Below are 20,175 nucleotides of genomic sequence, written 5' to 3'. Positions count from 1 at the left end.
AAGTTCACCATTAAAAGGGCAGCAGAACATATGGAGGGGTAAGAGAAATATATGACACAAGGAAGTTAGACACATGGAATGCAAAACAAAGAGGAAATACACAAAAGAGAAAAGAGGGGAAAAGAAAGAGGGAGGACAAAAAGCACATTAGATTATAAAGAACAGAGGATGGAAAAAAGGAAGGACACCAAGACAAAAAACACCATGCAAGGAAGGAGACAAATATTTTTCCATACTGCTATTGTCTTTTCCTGTACTGCAAAATAATGAAATTCATTATTTTTCTTTTCTGCAGCAAGGACAGCCCTAATAAGCGTGCACACATTAGTTGACATCCATGTGATTTTTCTGATTCCTTAACTTGAGCATTTTTGAGAGCAGGAACCAAAAAAACCAGCCTGTCATTCTCTATTCTCAAAGCAACATGGCATTTTAAATGTGCAAGAGTGAGCAATGTGTGTTCACTCTTGCACAAATTGTGGCTGTTTCAGCACAATTTGAGAGTCATTAGTTTAAAGTACGTTACTGTTATGTGTGATATAGCATTTCTGGTCACGCGTCATTTAAAGTAGCAAAGAAATTAATCTGAGACAGACAAGCAAACATTCATAAACACAAACCGTGAGACATTAGCAAAAGAACCACGCCTGCAGACAATTCAGGTTAGCTTTGATTGTTCAAGAACAATCAAACAAATCATTCATTAGTGTGATAACAAAATATATACATCATCTTTACTCCATTTAAAGAAGCTTTTAAAAAGAATATTTTTAGGTAAATAAAAATGTGGATTCAAATAAAACTTTTTCTGTCTTGGTACAGAATTTTTTTTTTTTTGCCCCACTCTAACTATGTCCGTTTTCTCAGCAGCCAAACCTGCACATATAGACATTCATGAGTGTCAGAACTCATCTATCCCAAGTCCAGTGTCACTTGTTCAGCAGGGTCTAATTTATGCAATGACGTTAGGTGCAATGTTTAAATGGCATCATTTCTCACCGCTAACCTCTTTGAGCTACTTCACTCTACTACTCTCCCTGCCGACAGCTCTACCCCAGGCGTGATTTATCAGGCCCTCAAGCTGTAGGCAACGGCACCCTGGCACGTGTGCTGTGCCAGAGACAGATTAATAGAGTAACACAGTTATTTGAGATCCATACACAAGTAGGGTCAACATCATAATGTCTCAGAGCAGTACATGGCTGAGGTCAGGATAATATGTTCTCAGCACCATCAAGATGAAATTTATATCTCGGAGTTACGGCTATGGCAGAGTCATCACTTCCTGGATAACAGCATTTAAAATTATTTCATACAGTTACACAGTTTTGATTGAAATAGTTTTTTATTCTAACCATTCAGCAGCATCTGGGAGAAGAGTAGTTGAGGAAAGAGTTGCGGTTCCTGGGGAAGGTAGCCCAAGCATCCAATACCCAATTTAACCTTATTTGTTATGTGCGCAAAGAGAGAAATCAAATGAACTGAACCACTGAATTTGTAATGCTGTTATGGAGAATAAAATTATGGTAATTTGGCACACTGTTCAGCTGCACTGTTTAAGGGGTGAGCAGATTCAAACAGGCAGTGGATGGTTAACATCTCATTGCGACTGGAGGGATTATGAACCCACTGAAGAACATTGTGTTGGTAACTCCCCTTGTGCAGCAGAGCTCGTTAGCGAAACATCGGTGAGAATCGCGTCTAATATTCCCCAGAGACACTTGCATATAATTAGAATAATTAGAAACAATATGCGAATTTTATTTTTTTTTTATGACCAGTTAAGTATATTTTAAAGACACACATACCATGCTGGAAATGAAAAAGGAAAATGCAAAAAATCTTCAAAGAAACCTTTAGAAATTATAAATCAAATTTCGCTTGATGTTCTTAGATGTCTAACTTGGTTCTGAAATTCCATCATGTCATCATAAAATTGTCGCAACCAAAAATCTCACATTTGCATTTCGTTCTAGCATACTCACCGCACTGCTGCAACGAACATCTTTGACTTTCAGCCAGGCCAGATCCAGCGTGCCCTCTCCCTTGTAGCAGGACTGCAACCTTTCCTTGATTTTCTCATTGATCTTTCGAAGTGAAAAAACACACAGAGCAGAGTCCTGAGGGGCCTGCCTCGGACGCCTCTTCTGACCTCTTGAGAAGATGGCAAAAAGCACATCGTCATCTGGGGCCATGTCCAGTGAAGGTGCAAGGATGGAACCAGCTTTCGATAAGTAGGCTGCTTCAAGTAATCTGTACTCCACGTTGCCACTTATGCACCCAATTGGGACCTCGACGTACGAGATGAATGCTGTGTCTGCCTTGCAAAGGCGAACTATCTTGGATGTGTACACCTGTTCCCGACCAGCAGAAGAGGAACCTGTGGTTGGTCCACCTCCCATTTCGGGCTGCAAAGTTAGGAAGTAGACAAAATTCCCACTGGCAAAGCCATAAATGTAATATATGTCAAAGTCAGGGATAACGGTGAATGTATCCGAAGGGATCTTAATCATAGAGGCCACAAACTCATCATGGAAGACGTAGGCAAACATGCCATCCTCCTCTGAGTTTCTTGCCAGTTTTCGGCTAGAGATGGTAGGGAAGTACTCTGGCTTACCATCGACTGCTGTGGCTACAAACAACATATCTGGAGAGGCATTGCCATAGGAAACAATGACACCAAACACAGAGCCACTCTCATTCACACCAGAGAGGTAGTGCTCTTTCTTGTGGAAGGGCTCTCCCAGTTTGAAGAGGTCATCGAGACGGAGGAGTTTGCAGATGCCCTGGTAGAGGCTGCCGCAAGCCAGCAGCCGGTTCTCCCTGTAGTCCATCAAAAGCATCTTGTTTACATTGTTGGTAAGTGTCAGTGGCTCGCTGCAAGGCTGAACAATACGTGGTGGGTAGCACTTGCGGTTGTCTTCATCTGGACCAGTCTCATGGAACAGTTGAAGCTTCAAACTTGGAGACAGTTTGTATATGCGATTAACTGCTCCCAAATAAACGTTGCCATTGCGATAGTCCACAGCAAGATGGTTAAATGTCCACTGCGGGTCCTCGGCATAAAATGAGGCGTACCCCTCCTCTTGGAGCAACGCTGTGATCACTTGGGATCCGGCACTGTGGGCCTGTGGGGCTTGCACCACAGTCTGTGATGCCGCAGGAAGCACCAAACTAAACAGGAAGCAGCATAAGAAAAAGTAGGTCCGTGTTTTTTTGTGAGATGTCATGGCTGTGCTGACGGTTGACGGTTGAGGAGAGGGACAGAGGCACAGTCCAGTACCGTTGCAGGATCAAGCCCGTTTTGAGATGAAGGACATTATGCACCTACAGAGAGGAAGAGGAAAAAACAAGTGAAATTTGGGAAATTAACTCAAATATTACCAGCAAATTACTTTAAAATAAAGTGGCTCTTGCTCTAATTTCATCTGGCACAGATTAAAACAGAGCAAATTAAAGTTTTAAACAGGTGTACATGCCATGTGTTAGAGACCCTAAAGCAATCTATATTTAGATCAATGAGCTAGACAAAAAAAGAGACAAAAATTAAATGAAATAAATAGTTTTTCATTGTTTAATCTGTTGCTTTGTGTCAAACTATTAAATCAGGTACAGAAAGTGGGACAGGAAACAGGAAGAGTAATGCAACGGAGGTGATCAACATGGCTCTGCACCATCTCTCTGCATGGACCTCCTGCCTCTCTCCATCTTTATTTGCCTTTCTGCTCCAGCCTCCATGCCCCTAATTGATTCTCCCCTTGGAGTAACAATCTGCATGCTTTGGCGATTTCTCTCTTCTCTCCCAATAGGGCAGCTTACCTGCTGACACTGCTAGCAAAGAAAAAGGACCATCTTTCGCTCTTTAAATTACCTACACTCACATATCCACACACAAAGAGGAAGGTTTATGAGCCAAAGAGGAACAATTACGTTAGAAATGCTGGCAGTTGCAAAAATAAGCTTCCCTTTGGACCTAAGGTCATTTGCACAACCTCCCCATTACCAGTACAACTATTGTAAATTCACACTACTGAAGGCATTCTTGTAAAGCATAGAAGCACTTGTAAACAATACATCCAACAGTCAATATAATGGATATTCTAGGCAAATAAGATGTATCAACATTAATTTAATCTCAAATAACTAGTTTTCATATACATTTATCTTTGTGAAAGAATATTGATAAGAGGAGGGGAAAATAATTAATCGCCACAAATCATAAAGCTACATAAAAGCTTTTAAGCTTCATTTCTAAACAACAAAGCACAAATCTAAACTTCCATATTTATTATCATTATTATGATTAGACATCAGGAACGTTCCTAACCAATGACTGCAAACAATATCCAGCATTATCTTGCCACAAATCCCATTTCAGGGCACATCCAAACATTCATCAGGCATGGTGGAGGAAAATGCAACCTCTCAACAGAATTGACACTCTCAATTTCTCCATGAAGACAGAAAGAGAGCAAGAGCAAAGCAGAGCGAGCTCACAGCACATGATAAGAGGTCCAGAGCTGATGATGAGAGGAATACAAACTGATCCAGAGATAGGTGAGGCATGTTCGGCTGTGTGTGCCGAGAAGCATCGTTAGCATAGACGAAACAAAGGAATGAGGTTGCAAGGTGAGAAAGAATGGAGACCAAGAGAGTAAAATATGAAATACCTCTGCAAGGTACATGAATTAATATGAGACCCAGATTGGAAGGCTAAACCTGCTAAGTAAAAGGCTAAGTTTTTGATTAAGGCATAGATACAGCATTTAGTAAAACCACCCTGTAATATATTTTCATCCAACTACAACCAGTTCTAATGTGTTTTTAAAAGAGATAAATATCCATGGCTTTGTTTTCCAATTCATTTTACCGATAATACTCTGAAAAGTACGGTGTCTGTTTTTATCGAGTCCCCAAGGAACCCACCCACTGCTTAGGGTTTTTTGGGAAGTGTCTCACACAGTTTTGGGCATCTAAATGCTGAATTATTAATGAACACTCTTTGCAAAATGGCTCAAGCTCAGTGAGACTGAATGGGGATGGTCTGAACAGCAATTTCTCCACATTTTTTTTCCAAAAGTGGAAGGTCTGGACTTTGACTAGGCCTTTTTGCACTAAATATGCTGTCATTTATCCTGCTGGAATTTGGACCTCCTGACTCGCATGGAACCTCTGACTAGCTTTTATGTCCCATTGAAGAAAAGTATCTGCAGAGAATGAGTACCATGTTGCACCCCAAGGATACATAATGTGGAGTGCTTGTTTTCTTTCGCACAAAGTGATTTATAGATATGCCAAAAAGTCACACTTGATGTCACCTAGTCAGAGTTATCTCAGACATCATGGTTTTAACAGGGGGCCTTAGAAAAGCTGCTGCCACCTTAAAGACTGTCAGCAGGACACCCAGTCCATAAGGTAAATCAAAAATAAAAAGAGTAATTAATTTCACATTGAGAAAATCAATGGTCAAGCAAATCTGAGCTGACATTTTCCTGCAGATTAATAAAAACAGGAAAATAGCAAAAGCAAAGAAATCTGAGAAATTGGACTAAAGTCATGATGATGAAGGGAGAGAGGGAGCTTGGTAATCCTTTATATTCACCTATTCTCCTGTGTATAAACACAACTGCATTCACACTCAGCTTAAAGCTACAAACTAAAAATAAAAACACTATAAAAAACAAGACAAAAGCTTCATGCAGATTCCCTCAAGAAGTGCAAGTTTGGCAGTTGTAAAGCATTAACGCTCTAAAAACACCTCATCAGTGATGCCCCTGCAAAGGCAGCGTGTCTGCCACATAAATTTGTTGCTGAGACGCAATTATCCTCACTGATGGAAAGGAGGGGGGAAACTCATTTAACTGCTGTTTGCCTTTGCCTGCTAATCATCAAACTCCATTAATTAAAGCTTGCTCTGGTTCTGAGGATTTATACATCAGACAAGATGCACATACACACACACGCAGACATAAAGAGGGACTGACATTCTAAAGCATAGTTGATCTTTAAATTCATGTGCTGTTGGTGTCTGACTTTTTCTCTGCTCTTTCTGCATTCTTTATAAATTCAGATGCAATACTTGAGCTAAAAACGAGGAACTGCGATTGTTCAAAGCAAATGCAAATTGACGGTATGGAAGCTATTATTTTACAATAATAAAATAATAAAGTTTTGTTTACTTTCGGAAAGGTGAGACACTACGTGTCAACCCAGAAAATATATACAATAGGATGCAGAATCCAGAAGATCTGCAGGTTCTGTGATGCTGGTGTCATTTCTAACCAATGGATAAATATAATTACATGATAAATTGAGAATGAGGAGTTCATAGCAACATTTTGGTCAACATTTTTTTAACAAAATGCTGCAAAAACAATGCACTCTAGGAAAAGAAAATGCAAAAAACATGTAACATACATATTCTTTTGTATACATAGATATTTGAGTAAAAGTAGTAGATCTAATTCTCCACCAATAATTTGGAAGGATAATTTCTACATAGTTTCTTAGCAGTGACATTCCTGTGGTCTTCCATCATCCTGTTGCCTTTACTAATAATTGACTGATCTTTGTGTATGTAGTCAGTCGACTCTTGTTTTATCATTTATTATTCGTGTATGTATGTGCCACCCTTTTGCAAATTTGCAAAAATTGCAAATTAAACTCTATTGACTTATTTTACATGCGAATATACATCAGTTATAGCAGAAATAATAAAGTGACAGAAAACCTAATCCAGTTTCTTCCTTAGTGAGATTCTGACACTGGGAGCAGTTTACTGGTTTCTCAGTCAGAAGCTGGTTGCAAACCTGAGGCCAGCAGGTGTCAGTCAGTCATGGTAGACCTGAAATCTGGTTTGATGACCTCAAACTACAGACTGATAGGAGGAACCAAAAAGCCCAGTAAAGGTAAAGGCAAATCTTCTGAAGTTGGAATATAATTAATTTAATTTCACATAATTATCACAGTAGAATGTCTTAAAACCTAATGACATATTTGTCCTATTTGATGTTTGTTGTGACGTATGCTCACAAACCAACGAGGTAATTAGTCAATTTTTGTCGTTTATTGAACGTTCAGAAACTACAGCAGGTGTAATGAGCCACAGCAAAGGTAAACAATGGTAAAACAATCTGAAAAGACGATCAACTCAAAACCATTCCTACCTTTTTACTCTCTGTCATTTAAGCACACCAGTTGCCGTGGCAACCGCCTGCGCCCCGCAAGCCAAGCAAAGATTACATTAACCCTTCTAGACCGGAACGTGTCGCCGACAACTTGGCCAAATTTGCAGTACCGTAATTCCGCCACACGTAGCGCTATCTAAAACCTTTCCGCGATCGACCGGTTGATCGACGTATTGGGCACCCCTGTTTTAGATGTTCCCGCTTCAGCACACGATTTCAATTGATGGCTGATTTACAGGGTTTTGCTAAATTGCCATAATTTGAACAAATCCATCCACTTTAGATGGATGGATTTATAACATATATAACATAGCTCAGACACCCTACAGAGAAAACCCATTTCGGCCACTTGCATCTGCGACCTCCTTCTTTCGGTCATAATCCAAAGCTCGTGACCATAGATGAGGGTAGGAACATAGATCGACCGGTAAATCGAGGGCTTCGCTTTTTGACTCAGCTCTCTCTTCGCCACAATGGACAGGTACAGCGTCCACTTCACTTCAGACGCTGCGCCAATCTGCCTGTCGATCTCCCACTCCCTTCTTCCCTCATTCATGAACAAGATCCCGAGATACTTAAATTCCTCCACTTGTTATCCTCCCCCACCACCGGAGCCAACTCACCACCAGGTAGTGGTCAGTGGACAGCTCCGCTCCTCTCTTCACCCAAGTGTCCAAGGCATACGGCCACAGATCTGACAAAACAAGTTAGTCATCGAACTGTGGCCTGGGGTGTCCTGGTGTCAAGTGCACATATGGACACCCTTTTGAATGAACATGTTTGTTATGGACAATCCATGATGAGCACAGAAGTCCAACAACAGAACTCCACTCGAGTTCAGATCGGGGGGGGGGTCTGTTCCTCCCAACCACGCTCCTCCAGGTCTCACGTCATTGCCCACGTAAGCATTGAAGTCCCCCAGCAGAACAAGGAGTCCCCAGGAGGGGCAGTCTCCAGTACCCCCTCCAAGGACTCCAAGAAGAGTGGGTAATCTGAACTGTTGATTGGCCCGTAAGCACAAACAACAGTCACAACACATCCCCCACCCGAAGGCGGAGGGAGGCTACCCTCTCGGTGCCTGTACATTGGGGTAAGCCCCAATGTACAGGCGCCAAGATGGGGGGCAACAAGTATGCCCACTCCTGTCCAGAACCTCTCACCATGGGCAACTCCAGAGTGGAAGTATGTCCAGCCCCTCTCAAGGAGTCTGGTTCCAGAACCAGAGCCATGCGTCGAGGTGAGACCAACTATTTTTACCCAGTGGATGCCTAACAAACAAAAACAAAACTTGAGTTCATAATATAAATAAGTGTCTGATGACCTGGCGACAAAAGATGTTAGAGTCGGATTGTCTGGGGACGAAGGAGACCTGAGCTCGATGGCATCAAGTTCCCATGCCTCCGCAGTCCTGTGGGCCTCAAGCTCTCATGCCAACATCTTTCAAGCGTTAAGCTCTTCCGCCATCAGCCCCCAAGTGTCAAGCTTCCCTGACACTGCAGTCCTGTTTTCCTCAAGCTTTTCTGCTACTGACAATCAAGCATGAAGCTTGGAGCCCTCATGACACTTCTTTATTTAGAAGTACCATCTTTTAACCCAGTTCCAGAGACTGTCTGGTACATTTTCAGAAGTGTATTGGTGAAGCCTCCGGCCTCACGTCTGAATACAGGCAGTTGCTTCTCTAGCTGGTCTGAAACCAACTGGCTGTCTTTGTAGGTTTCCTCTTCAGCTGGCTGCTGTTCCTCTCTGTCCCTCAACCTCAGATGTTCCACTTCAAGTTGCAGGTTGGTCTTTATATGCTCCAAGGTGCCTCTTTTCTGCTCCAAGATGGTGTTTATCTGCTCCAGGGCGGTGCTTATCTGCTCCAAGGCGATGATTTTCTGCTCCAAGGTGAAGATTTTCTGCTCCAAAGTGGGACTTTCTGCTCCAAGGTGGGACTTTTCTCTTCCAAGGTGGTTATTTTTCTGCTCTAAGGTGGTGCTTTTCTCTGCTCCAGATCGGTCTTTTCTTTCTCCAGGGTGTTGCTTTTCTTTCTCCGGGGTGATGCTTTTCTGCTCCAAGGTGGGACTTTTCTGCTCCAAGGTGGAACTTTTCTGCTCCAAGGTGGAACTTTTCTGCTACAAGGTGGTGCTTTTCTTTCTCCAGGGTGTTGCTTCTCTGCTCCAAGGTGGGACTTTTCTGCTCCAAGGTGGGACATTTCTCTTCCAAGGTGGTACTTTTCTGCTCCAAGGTGGTGCTTTTCTGCTGCAGATCGGTCTTTTCTTTCTCAAGGGTGTTGCTTTTCTGCTCCAAAGTGGGACTTTTCTGCTCCAAGGTGGAACTTTTCTTTTCCTAGGTGGAGCTTTTCTGTTCCAAGGTGGCACTTTTCTGCTCCAGATCACCCTTTTCTTTCTCCAGGGTGTCGCTTTCTGCTCCAGGGTGGGACTTTTCTCTCTCCAGGGTGGGACTTTTCTGCTCCAAAGGGGGGACTTTTGTGTTCCAGGGTGATGCTTTTCTGCTCCAAGGTGGTGCTTTTCTGCTCCAGATCGGTCTTTTCTTTCTCCAGGGTGTTGCTTTTCTGCTCCAAGGTGGGACTTTTGTCTTCCAAGGTGGGACTTTTCTTTCTCCAGGGTGTTGCTTTTCTGCTCCAAGTTGATGCTTTTCTGCTCGACGGTGGTGCTTTTCTGCTCCAGGGTGTTTGCTTTTCTTTCTCCAGGGTGTTTGCTTTTCTGCTCCAAGGGGGGACTTTTCTGCTCCAAGGGGGGACTTTTCTGCTCCAAGGTGATGCTTTTCTGATCCAAGGTGATGATTTTCTGCTCCAATTGGGACTTTTTTGCTGCAAGTTGGTACTTTTCTCTTGCAAGGTGGCACTTTTCTGCTCCAGATCGGTCTTTTCTTTCTCCAGATCGGTCTTTTCTTTTTCCAGGGTGTTGCTTTTCTGCTCCACGGTGATGCTTTTCTGCTCCAGATCGGTCTTTCCTTTCACCAGAATGTTGCTTTTCTGCTCCAAGGTGGGACTTTTCTGCTCCTGTGTGATGCTTTTCTGCTGCAAGGTGGGATTTTCTGCTTCAAGGTGGGACATTTCTGCTTCAAGGTGGGACTTTTCCAAGGTGGTGCTTTTGTGCTCCAGATTGGTCTTTTCTTTCTCCAGAGTGTTGCTTTTTTGCTCCAAGGTGGCACATTTCTTCTCCAAGTTGGTACTTTTCTGCTCCAGATCTGTCTTTTTTTTATCCAGGGTGTTGCTTTTCTGCGCCAAGGTGGGACTTTTCTCTCTCCAGGGTGGGACTTTTCCAAGGTGCCACTTTTCTGCTCCAGATTGGTCTTTTCTTTCACCAGGATGTTGCTTTTCTGCTCCAAGGTGGGACTTTTCTGCTCCTGTTTGATGCTTTTCTGCTTCAAGGTGGGACTTTTTTGCTTCAAGGTGGGACTTATCTCTTCCAAGGTGGTGCTTTTCTGCTCCAGATTGGTTTTTTCTTTCTCCAGGGTGTTGCTTTTTTGCTCCAAGGTGGCACTTTTTTCTTCCAAGGTGGGACTTTTCTGCTCCAGATCGGTCTTTTCTTTCTCCAGATTGATCTTTTCTTTCTCCAGGGTGTTGCTTTTCTGCTCCAAGGTGGCACTTTTGTGCTCCTGTGTGATGCTTTTCTCTTCCAAGGTGGGACTTTTCTCTTCCAAGGTGGTGCTTTTCTGCTCCAGATCTGTCTTTTCTTCCTCCAAGGTGATGCTTTTCTGCTCCAAGGTGATACTTTTCTGCTCCAAGGTGATACTTTTCTGCTCCAAGGTGATACTTTTCTGCTCCAAGGTGATACTTTTCTGCTCCAAGGTGATACTCTTCTGCTCCAGATCAGTCTTTTCTTTCTCCAGAGCAGTGAATTCCTTCTCCACAGTGGCATTTCTCTGATCCAAAGCAGACTCTTCCTTCTCCTGGGTATTGTTTTCCCTCTCCAGGGCAGTGTTTCTCTGCTCCAAGGTAGTGTTTGTCTTCTCCAGGGTGGTGTTATCCTCCTTCAATGTTCTGTTTACTTCAAACAGTTTTTAAAACGTTAATCTTCCGCTCCTCGTTTGCTTTAATCAGTCCCCCTCTCTCAATAGCCATAATGCCAACTTCTTTCCAGATGCCATGGAGCTTCTGTGCCTCTGTAGCTAAGGCCCGTTGTGTCTTCTCATTCTGGGAATGAGAAGACGAGGCGTTATTGCTCTGACTCATTAATCTTCAGATCCTCATTTGCTTTAATCAGTCCCCGTCTCTCAATAGACATAATGTCAACTTCTTTCCAGATGCCATGGAGCTTCTGTGCCTCTGTAGCTAAGGCCCGTTGTGTCTTCTCATTCTGGGAATGAGAAGACGAGGCCTTATTGCTCTGACTCATTGTTGATCCTTGTATTCTGGACAAATACAAAAAACTGCTCAATGATTTCCATTATTTGTTTGTTAGGATTTGCCTTTTTATCTTGAAAAGCTTTCATTTTCAATATCTTGTTAGAAGACAATCCTTGTACTTGCTCTCCGGCTTCAATTGATGTCACTACCTAAGCATAGCAGGTAGAAAACTGTTTAAGTCTGAAAAAAAACTTTATACAGAATGTAGAAGACCCCCCCAATTCAAGGATTTTGGCTTTACTGATCAACAGGTTTATTGAGAGTAAATCCTACATTCACTATTGAAATAGACTTATTCAAAAACCAAACCAGTATTCTTAAACAATTAAGCTAATTTACAATTCCAAATCAATCAATAAAAGAAATATCCTTATTTACAAAATAAATGCACCTTGTGCCTCTATCAAGGGGGCCGTTAATAAGATATATTTTACTAACTCTGTTGCAACTTGTCTTCCGCTCCGTTGTTAAGCTGCCGTTCTATAATATAAACAAAGGAAGCTGTCTTATCTAAATAAAAGCATCAAGTTAAAAACTGGAAGTCAATCATAAACTATACAAAATAAAATGTGTAGTTTATTTGTTGCAATAAGTACAACAAATAATACAACAAATAACCCCAAATAACTTGGGGATAGTTACAGGTAATAAATCACCAAGACTGAAATCCGCACTTCAAATCACGTGATTCCCATGTGATGCATTCATGTGCATCACATGTATATCACGTGCACTACGTTTCATATGTGTGTCACATGTGATACACATTGACACATAAGATATGTGAAACCCATGTGGATCACATGGTACACATATTTGCAACGCATGGATCAGGTATGAAATAGTTGAAAATACATACAATTCTAAAATAATGGGACCACATTTTTTTTTACAATGAAAATTTCCAAATTTTTCATATTATTCACTTTTCACAATATGGGCTGATATGAGGTCACATGTCAATCTCATAATTTTATAAGACATAACTGCATGCTGAAGTAAACTTGTCGCTATGAATCAAGACTTCCAAGACAAGTATATATGTCCACAAACAATTTATTTACGTTTAAAACTGTTGAGAACCAGAAACAACTTTTAATATCCAAACATGACACCATACAGATTTGCTCCAAATCAGGCCCAGACAAACGTGTGGAAACTGGATGTGTAAAAACAGGTTTAAATACCATCAGTGCCAGACCAGAAAGCCTCAGGTAAAACCTCAGTGACTGGTCCTTCACGTTGTTTCAGGAGAGACCAATGGCGTAAATCCCATCTCATTATTGGGGGCACCATAAACAGGAAAATTTTTTAAGAGCAATTTTGGGGGATCGGCAAAGTTACAGTAAAATGTAAAGTAAAATATGGTTTACATTTTTTTGTGTGTGCGTTCAAGCTGCAGCATCAAAAATTACTAGCAATGAATAACAAAAGTGTTTTTCTCAGTTAACCTGTTGAGATCCATAGAAGTTAAACTAAGATTCAAATGTTGCTCAGATATGAGTTTGGTTCAGTCCCACAGATCTAATCTCTGCTACACCTTTACAAAAACTTAAGGCTCTAAATAAGTTTTAAGTAATTCCACTTAATAAAATTCCTCATAAATATTGATTTATTGTAGTGTTTCTCAATACAAGTTATGCATTATTTAAATAATGCATAACTTGCTGAATAATGCATAACTTGCTAACTTGCTAAGTTACTTTAAAATAAAACTTTTTATTTTATTTTGGGAGGGGGAGTCATTTTCTGGATGGTTGAAAATCTATGAATATGTAGAAATTGAATTTCTGGGAAGTATCATAACTTAAACTTAAAGGTCAGCACCAGAGTTTTCTAAAAAAAAAAAAATCAGATTTTATTTTGTGGTTTTAAAGGCTCTACGTTGAAGATGGTAAGAAATAGAGGCACACTTTATTTTGTTTACTGCCAGCTGCAACAGCCCCTTTGGTCTAGGCTCCCATACAGAGCTGTCAGCTAGTGCTAATGCTCAGCCGCTCCCTCTCGTTTCAAACTCTCCTTATTAAAGTAAGAGTTAGAAAGCTAAATATAATTGAAATATTGGCTACCTTCAACAGAAAAAGGAGCAAAGTCTATGAAAGCAATGTAGCAGTTTTCCCAGTTTTGATTTCCAAGGCACAATGTGGCAGTTTATCATGATTCAGCCATAGTAATGAAATAAACTCTGGATTGAATTTTATTGTCAACGAGTTTCTTCCTATTGAGCAGGGAAAGTAAATAAAATGTTTTACATGTCTTTTGCTTTAAGTATTTACTTACTGGAGGATTTTTTTGTTTGTGCTGCAGAGCCACAGCAACAGCTAGCTCCTCTCCTCATGTCAGTGTCATTCAGCAGACAGTTGTTGCCATAGACATGAATACGTAGACGCCTCATGCTTCGGCCGTTGCTGCAATACGCAACAGTGTTCGCCATATTGAATGTGGCCTATGTGCTAGTAAGCCAATACAAGTAAATGGACCGGACTTCAGAAAGTGCCGTTCTACTAAGTATTTTAAATTAATACCCGTCATTGACACATTATCTCACTTTTACACAAATATATTTGGTAATAAAATAAATGACTAAAGACAAAATTTCTGACTTTTAATGTGATTATTTAATTGTTTTGGGGCATTTCTGAATAAATAGCACAATGTTTTTATTTGATAGAAATGATTGATAATTTTTATATCGACATCAATGAACACACACTTTTACAGTGTTTTATTGAAGAATATATTTACATAATTCCATAACTTAATGTACATTTAATGTTTCAAGACGAGAAAAAATAATTTTCTTCCATTTATTTTTAGACATTTTTCCGAAATGACTTGATTTATAAATCAGTCATTATCAAACAGTTAAAATAATTCTGAGTAAATTATTTTATTTTATTTTATTACATATGTTGCATGTAATGTACACTAATACTTCAGATTGAGATATTTAAAAATACACAAAATGTGAAAGAATAAAACTTTTATTTATTATAACTGGGAACACTGGCCACAGGCAGGGCTTCAGTCTGCTGGTCACACTGGGAGAACCCCAGTGACTTCTGAGACGTCCTGGTACACAGGCTAAAACCAAGGATAAAAAGAGAAATTATCCAAAAGTGAAATAGAAAATACATATACGTTTCCTTCACATCCAGAAAAAGACATTTTGAGCATGTTGGGCTCTGACTCGTAGTATCTTTATAGCATAGCTAAATACCGACAAGGTGTAGCTGAGCTGGGAAACAGAGACTGAAGATCAGCAGCTCCAGCTCTGATCCTGACTGATCTTTCCTCACAAAATCCCCTGGTTTTTAATGAACTTCTCCTCTAATAACGGTTTTTCATCATACTGTTTTCTAATGAGACAGTTATTTGTTTTGGGAGCTGTAGGACTCAAGATAATGTCTTCAAACTGTAAAATCGGCCAACATTCAGTTCAACGTTTAGCTAGCTTAGCATAACTTTAGTCCTAAGAAAAAGTTCACCGGTACATCACTATCAGCACGAATTATTTAGCAGATTTATATTGCTGTGTAAAGATTTTCGATACACCTCAAGGTTCGAATAAAGTTAAAAGTTTCTCACCTTTTGGTTGGAAAAAAAACGCCAACCCTTCAAGTCTACCCTTCAAGAGAAAGAAAGAGCGCTCAACTAACCGTTTTTTTTTCTTTCTTTTTTTTAACCGTCCTCAACTGTCCATTGAAGAATCTTCTAGAGTGGGGGGAGGGGGTTGGTTGGGCTTGAAAATATCTCACGATATTTTCGAAATAACACAAGATATATGTTGTGTACACACACACACATATATACACATATATATATATATACATATATATATATATATATATACATATATATATAAATTCCCTTCTCACTCTCCACAGGTGGTCTCTTTCATCCTCTGAGCTCGGGTCCTCTACCAGAGGCCTGGGAGCTTGAGGGTTTCTGCGCAGAATCTTGGCTGTGCCTAGAACTGCACATTTCTGAACTGAGATGTCTGATGTTGTTCCTGGGATCTGTTTTAGCCACTGCTCCAGTTTGGGGGTGACTGCACCAAGGGCCCCGATGACCACAGGCACTGTGGTCTTCACCTTCCAGGCCTTTTTCCAGTTCCTCTCCGAGGCCCTGGTATTTCGCCAGTTTTATTTATATATATATATATATATATATATATATATATATACTGCTCAAAAAAATAAAGGGAACACTTAAACAACACAATATAACTCCAAGTAAATCAAACTTCTGTGAAATCAAACTGTCCACTTAGGAAGCAACACTGATTGACCCGACGAGGGTCCCCATTGTCAATTAGTGTTGCTATATATATATATATATATATATATATATCAGAGGTCGTGTTAATGGAATATTTTCCGTGTTTAACCCGTTATTTTTTTTAAAATGACCAGACAATTTAAAGCCTGTCTGTCATTTGATATGTTGTAATGAACACCCTTTGCACATGGGCAAACATTAGACTTTATGCAAAGATTTACCTTAAATCAATTAATAAAAAAATAATTTCTGAATATCATCTCATGAACTCTGAACTAAATGCGTCTTTCTGACCGGGAGCTGACATGTTGAAGAATTATGGAACGGACGCTTTGGAGCATCTGGTTAGGAAGCGCGTTCCAAACCTTTGGTTGAAATGGCGCCTTTAATTCAAGTCTCCATTACAAACCAGATAAATCTAAAGAGAATGCAACGTTGTGTTAATCCACTTATAGTCTAAACAGAGGAGCTGGCAATTTATCTTGAAATAAATAACAGTGTAGAAGTTAATTAGATCGTAACATGCGCAGTGCGCTGCACAACCAATGCAGACGCTGCTCCGCCGCTGCGAAGAATTAAACTTAACTCATCTTGCGGTTTTAATAAATGGAGCCTTCTGGGTGCACGTTACCGCACCCAGAAGGAGAGCGGCACTCAGGAGGTCTGTTTCGAAGAAGCGAAACCACGCAAAAAAAATCCTGTTTAAAGGATTTTTAATAGGCCACAGTCAGTGGCCCCAATACTATGTCACTATGGAGAAAAAATTTGATGCATTCATTTGCTTTATGTGTGATGGGATCTGGATTTGTGGTTCAACTAGGTCAGGGGTCGGCAACCCAAAATGTTGAAAGAGCCATATTAAAAACATCGCTCTAGAGCCGCAAAAAATTTAAAGCCTTATATAAGGCTTATAATGAAGGCAGCACAGGCTTTAAGTGTTTATATTAGCTATTTTAGCCTATTATCAAAACGACTAAGTGCATTTAATCATGAGCATTCATGATTAAATGTTTGTTATCCCTGCAGTGCGTCCTGAAGGGAATGACACACCACGTGACTACTCTGTTGTATGGTGGTGCTTTAAATCTACCTCCCGTTACAATGTTAATGTTAGGGTTAGGTTTCGTTGCATTGATAAAATTAAATAAATGCAAAAAAGAAATACGATTTTTGATGTCATTTTTATCATGGAGATCGGCAGGGAAAGCGCCTTTTTTTTTTTCCTTTTGGAACTCAAAAAATCTGCTCCCAAATGCAATTTGCATAACGACGATCACTCCTTGAAAATAATCACGCTATATGTGTGATCAAAAAAACAACAAAACGATATGTGCTTAACGTTCTGTTTAAAATTGTGGCGGCTTATAGTAAGGTATGCTCTATAGTCCGGAAAGTTCAGTACTCATTTTCTTATTTGACAATTTCTCGCTACAGAGCAAACGTACAGGTAATCCTTCCTCATTGGCAATGAATGCAAATGATTCGGCCCAAGAATTGTAGAATCTCTCCTCGGCTGTTTATCTCTTTTCCCATTTTCTATCCATGGCCCACCACACACCCGTCGGTTTGTTTACAGCCACCTGCCTCGCATCCCACCCAGTTAAAAGAAACGTGTCACAGGCTATGACGCAAATCTTTGTTGACACACATGTTGAAATTTTATATTTATTCTACATATTTTTATAGCATTGGAAAAAATATATTTCCCACCCCCACCTTTTTCCATTTTCAAATGTGGCACTATGAAAGAGAACAAGGCATGAAAATAGTAGCCTCCCCATTTTATTTTTTTGTTAAAAGTTACTTAGAGCAAGAAACTAGCGTTGGAGTTTTATTGTTCCTAGAAATGTTTGGATTTCGCGATCGAAGGGCGCTCAACGCCGTATGCAACAGCAGCTGATGCTCTGGCAGGCTGAAGAAGTCCGCCATTGCTGAGATATTAGGAGCAGCTACAATAACCGCTGTACTTTCTGTTCACAGGTAAGCCGAGTCATAATATTTATATAGATCATAACGCAAGTAGCCTCTGATAGGTACCGAATGGCAGAGAAAAGGTGCTTCAATAGAACTGAACTGCCGAGCTGGATGTGAAACCGGAGTTAGCACCAGGCTAAAGTAAGGATGCTAACGGCTCGCGCTCGTGTGGGCTCGATTAGTCGGCTTAATATGGCCGCAAAATGATTTCTAAATATATGTATTGCTTGAGTTGTTAATGAACGTATGTTGGAGTAGATGTATAGTGAAGTCAGTAGTGAGTATGTGTGTTTACTGTTGCTGCTCGTTGATTATTGTGTTTAGTGGTTGATGCTCTGGCAGGCTTAAGAAGTCCGCCATTGCTGAGAAAACAGCTTACAGCAGATATTAGGAGCATCTACTATAACCGCTGTACTTTCTGTTTACAGTTTGAACTAAATAAATATGCTACACAAGAAGTGACCCGTCCCATCATTTTCTGCAGTGTAAAACTTTTTTTAAAAGCTCCAGGGAGCCACTGGGGCAGCGCTAAAGAGCCGGGGGTTGCCAACCCCCGAACTTGGTGAATATTAACTAAACTAAGCGGCTAAATAGCCAATGTTAATATGATTATCATTTGACAGGTAAATGTTACACGTCTCAGCTCATAGTGGACAATTGTAGCAAACGATGTTTTGTTTTGTTCTTCTGATGTGTCTCTGTTTCTCCTTTGATCTTGGTGGAGAGCCTGTAATGATGAACAGCGTCAGTGAAAGAAAAAAAAAGGACGACCACAGACTTCTCCCCATACTCTGTCTCTTTATTACAAATTCTTCTATAGAACCCTTCCATAGACTCTAGGACCCTCAGCGAGTTGGCCAACTGAGTGCGGACTGACCGTAGCTAACATGAGTCGGTTTTCAAGGACCATTTTTCTCAATTGACACTCGCGGTACAGGAAGTCCAGCGCTAATTGGCGCATATTGGTATATGTCATATGTGTGACAAACAGGAACTTGGATCCAATGTGAAGAGACCAATATACATTTTTCGTGTATAAAGTAGTGCTCCTCCCCCACATTGACCCGAGTTGATCCACACGTGATACATATACCCTGGAATGCTCAGTCGTGTTGACTACCTGTCCACAGAGTGTGTCGGATCCTCTTAGCCGGAGGGCAAATGCTGAGGGCCCTTGCTTCACCACTAAGATACGTGTATGATAATCTGCAGTAGTTATTATGGCAACTCCGGAGAATAGTGTGTCCACATGACTTTCTATGCAGTCCAGCCCATCCCGGAAGACCCACACTGCCTCACCATACTCGTCATCCACGCAATACTCTGTGTTCAAATTACATGACAATCCAGACCGCCCGAGGATGATCTTCTCGTCTGTCAAGGTGGCTGTCGATTGGAATGAGTGCAAGACTATGGTGAACTGTGCTTGAACAAGTTCGCCACTGTATCCACCAAAAGTATCTGTAAACCGAACTCCGGCATAGTGCCCTCAAGTCTTGTTGACATTAATTTAAAGTATACACTAGAACTCGGATTGTAACACAGTAACTGGGTATTGGCTTTTCTCCACACTAGGACATTGAACATATTAGGAACCATAAAACACAACTAAAACGAAATCTGCATACCCATGCAACTCACATATCTACACACCTTAATGAACATCCAGACACTGCAAAACACTGATATACACCGCTTTACTCCCTCGGTCCTCTGGCGTCATCCTCCTCATCGGCTTCGAGATCCTCAGGCAGGTCTGACTGACTCCCATCTTCCTCCTCGTAATGACAAGACTCATCGTGAGAGTCCTCCTGGTTCTCCTTGCCAACTCATGCTCCTGAATGCCCATCCATCCTGGCTAGCTCTGTTGCAACACTCGGGTGGCGGAGTACTGCTTGCTGAACCTCTTCATAGAATTTCACCTCGTCTTCCGTAAATGTGCCAAACAGTTGATCATCATGGTCGCCCAAAGTCTCGACATACTCATTGATCATGCGAAGCACAACTTTCTTGTTCCAAGGGTCAGATACTATCCCTTTGTAGTTTGCAAGGGCAGTATCTCCAAGAGTAACTAGTAGCCTGTGCGCTACCCAGGTGATGGGTTTGAAAAGCGTCGCTCTCACCGGCCCCAAATCATTGCGGAAACCGTAATAGATCCAGCCATCGACAGCATCTAAAGCCCTGCACATATTGTCCCACTCCCCCGGGTAGAGCATGGCCACGATAGGCCAGGGAAGTGGGGATGCTCGTGGATTGCACGCACGATTAGGTTGAGGACCGTTAATCCAGACCCCGTGGCTTGAGTCAGCAACACCCGGAGTCTAATCGCGCCTTGTGGTACCTGTGCTAGCCAGCGTGCCATGACAATATGGGGATTTT

The 20,175-nt window shown here is 41.1% G+C and overlaps 1 protein-coding gene and 1 long non-coding RNA gene across 4 annotated transcripts in view; both read right to left on the bottom strand.

Annotated features, from left to right (window-relative positions):
- The window catches only part of plxna4 (plexin A4), a 236,777-nt gene that overhangs the window by 198,904 nt on the left and 17,698 nt on the right, over window positions 1-20,175 (bottom strand). For all 3 annotated transcript variants that reach the window (XM_008400677.3, XM_081603886.1, XM_008400675.3), the window contains exon 2: window positions 1,986-3,327. In XM_008400677.3, the coding sequence (XP_008398899.2) occupies window positions 1,986-3,230 (1,245 nt within the window). In that variant the 5' untranslated portion in view covers window positions 3,231-3,327. The remainder of the gene's footprint in view (window positions 1-1,985; window positions 3,328-20,175) is intronic.
- LOC145550247 (uncharacterized) lies at window positions 14,510-15,231 on the bottom strand. Its single transcript, XR_014086167.1, has 2 exons — window positions 15,130-15,231; window positions 14,510-14,625 (listed from the first exon to the last, which is right to left on the bottom strand). It is a non-coding gene; the product is annotated as an uncharacterized LOC145550247 (long non-coding RNA).

This window comes from Poecilia reticulata, chromosome 23 (assembly GCF_904066995.2).
Source record: "Poecilia reticulata chromosome 23, P_reticulata-male-v2, whole genome shotgun sequence".
Classification (NCBI taxonomy): domain Eukaryota; kingdom Metazoa; phylum Chordata; class Actinopteri; order Cyprinodontiformes; family Poeciliidae; genus Poecilia; species Poecilia reticulata.
This window is presented reverse-complemented; position numbering and strand designations above follow the sequence as displayed.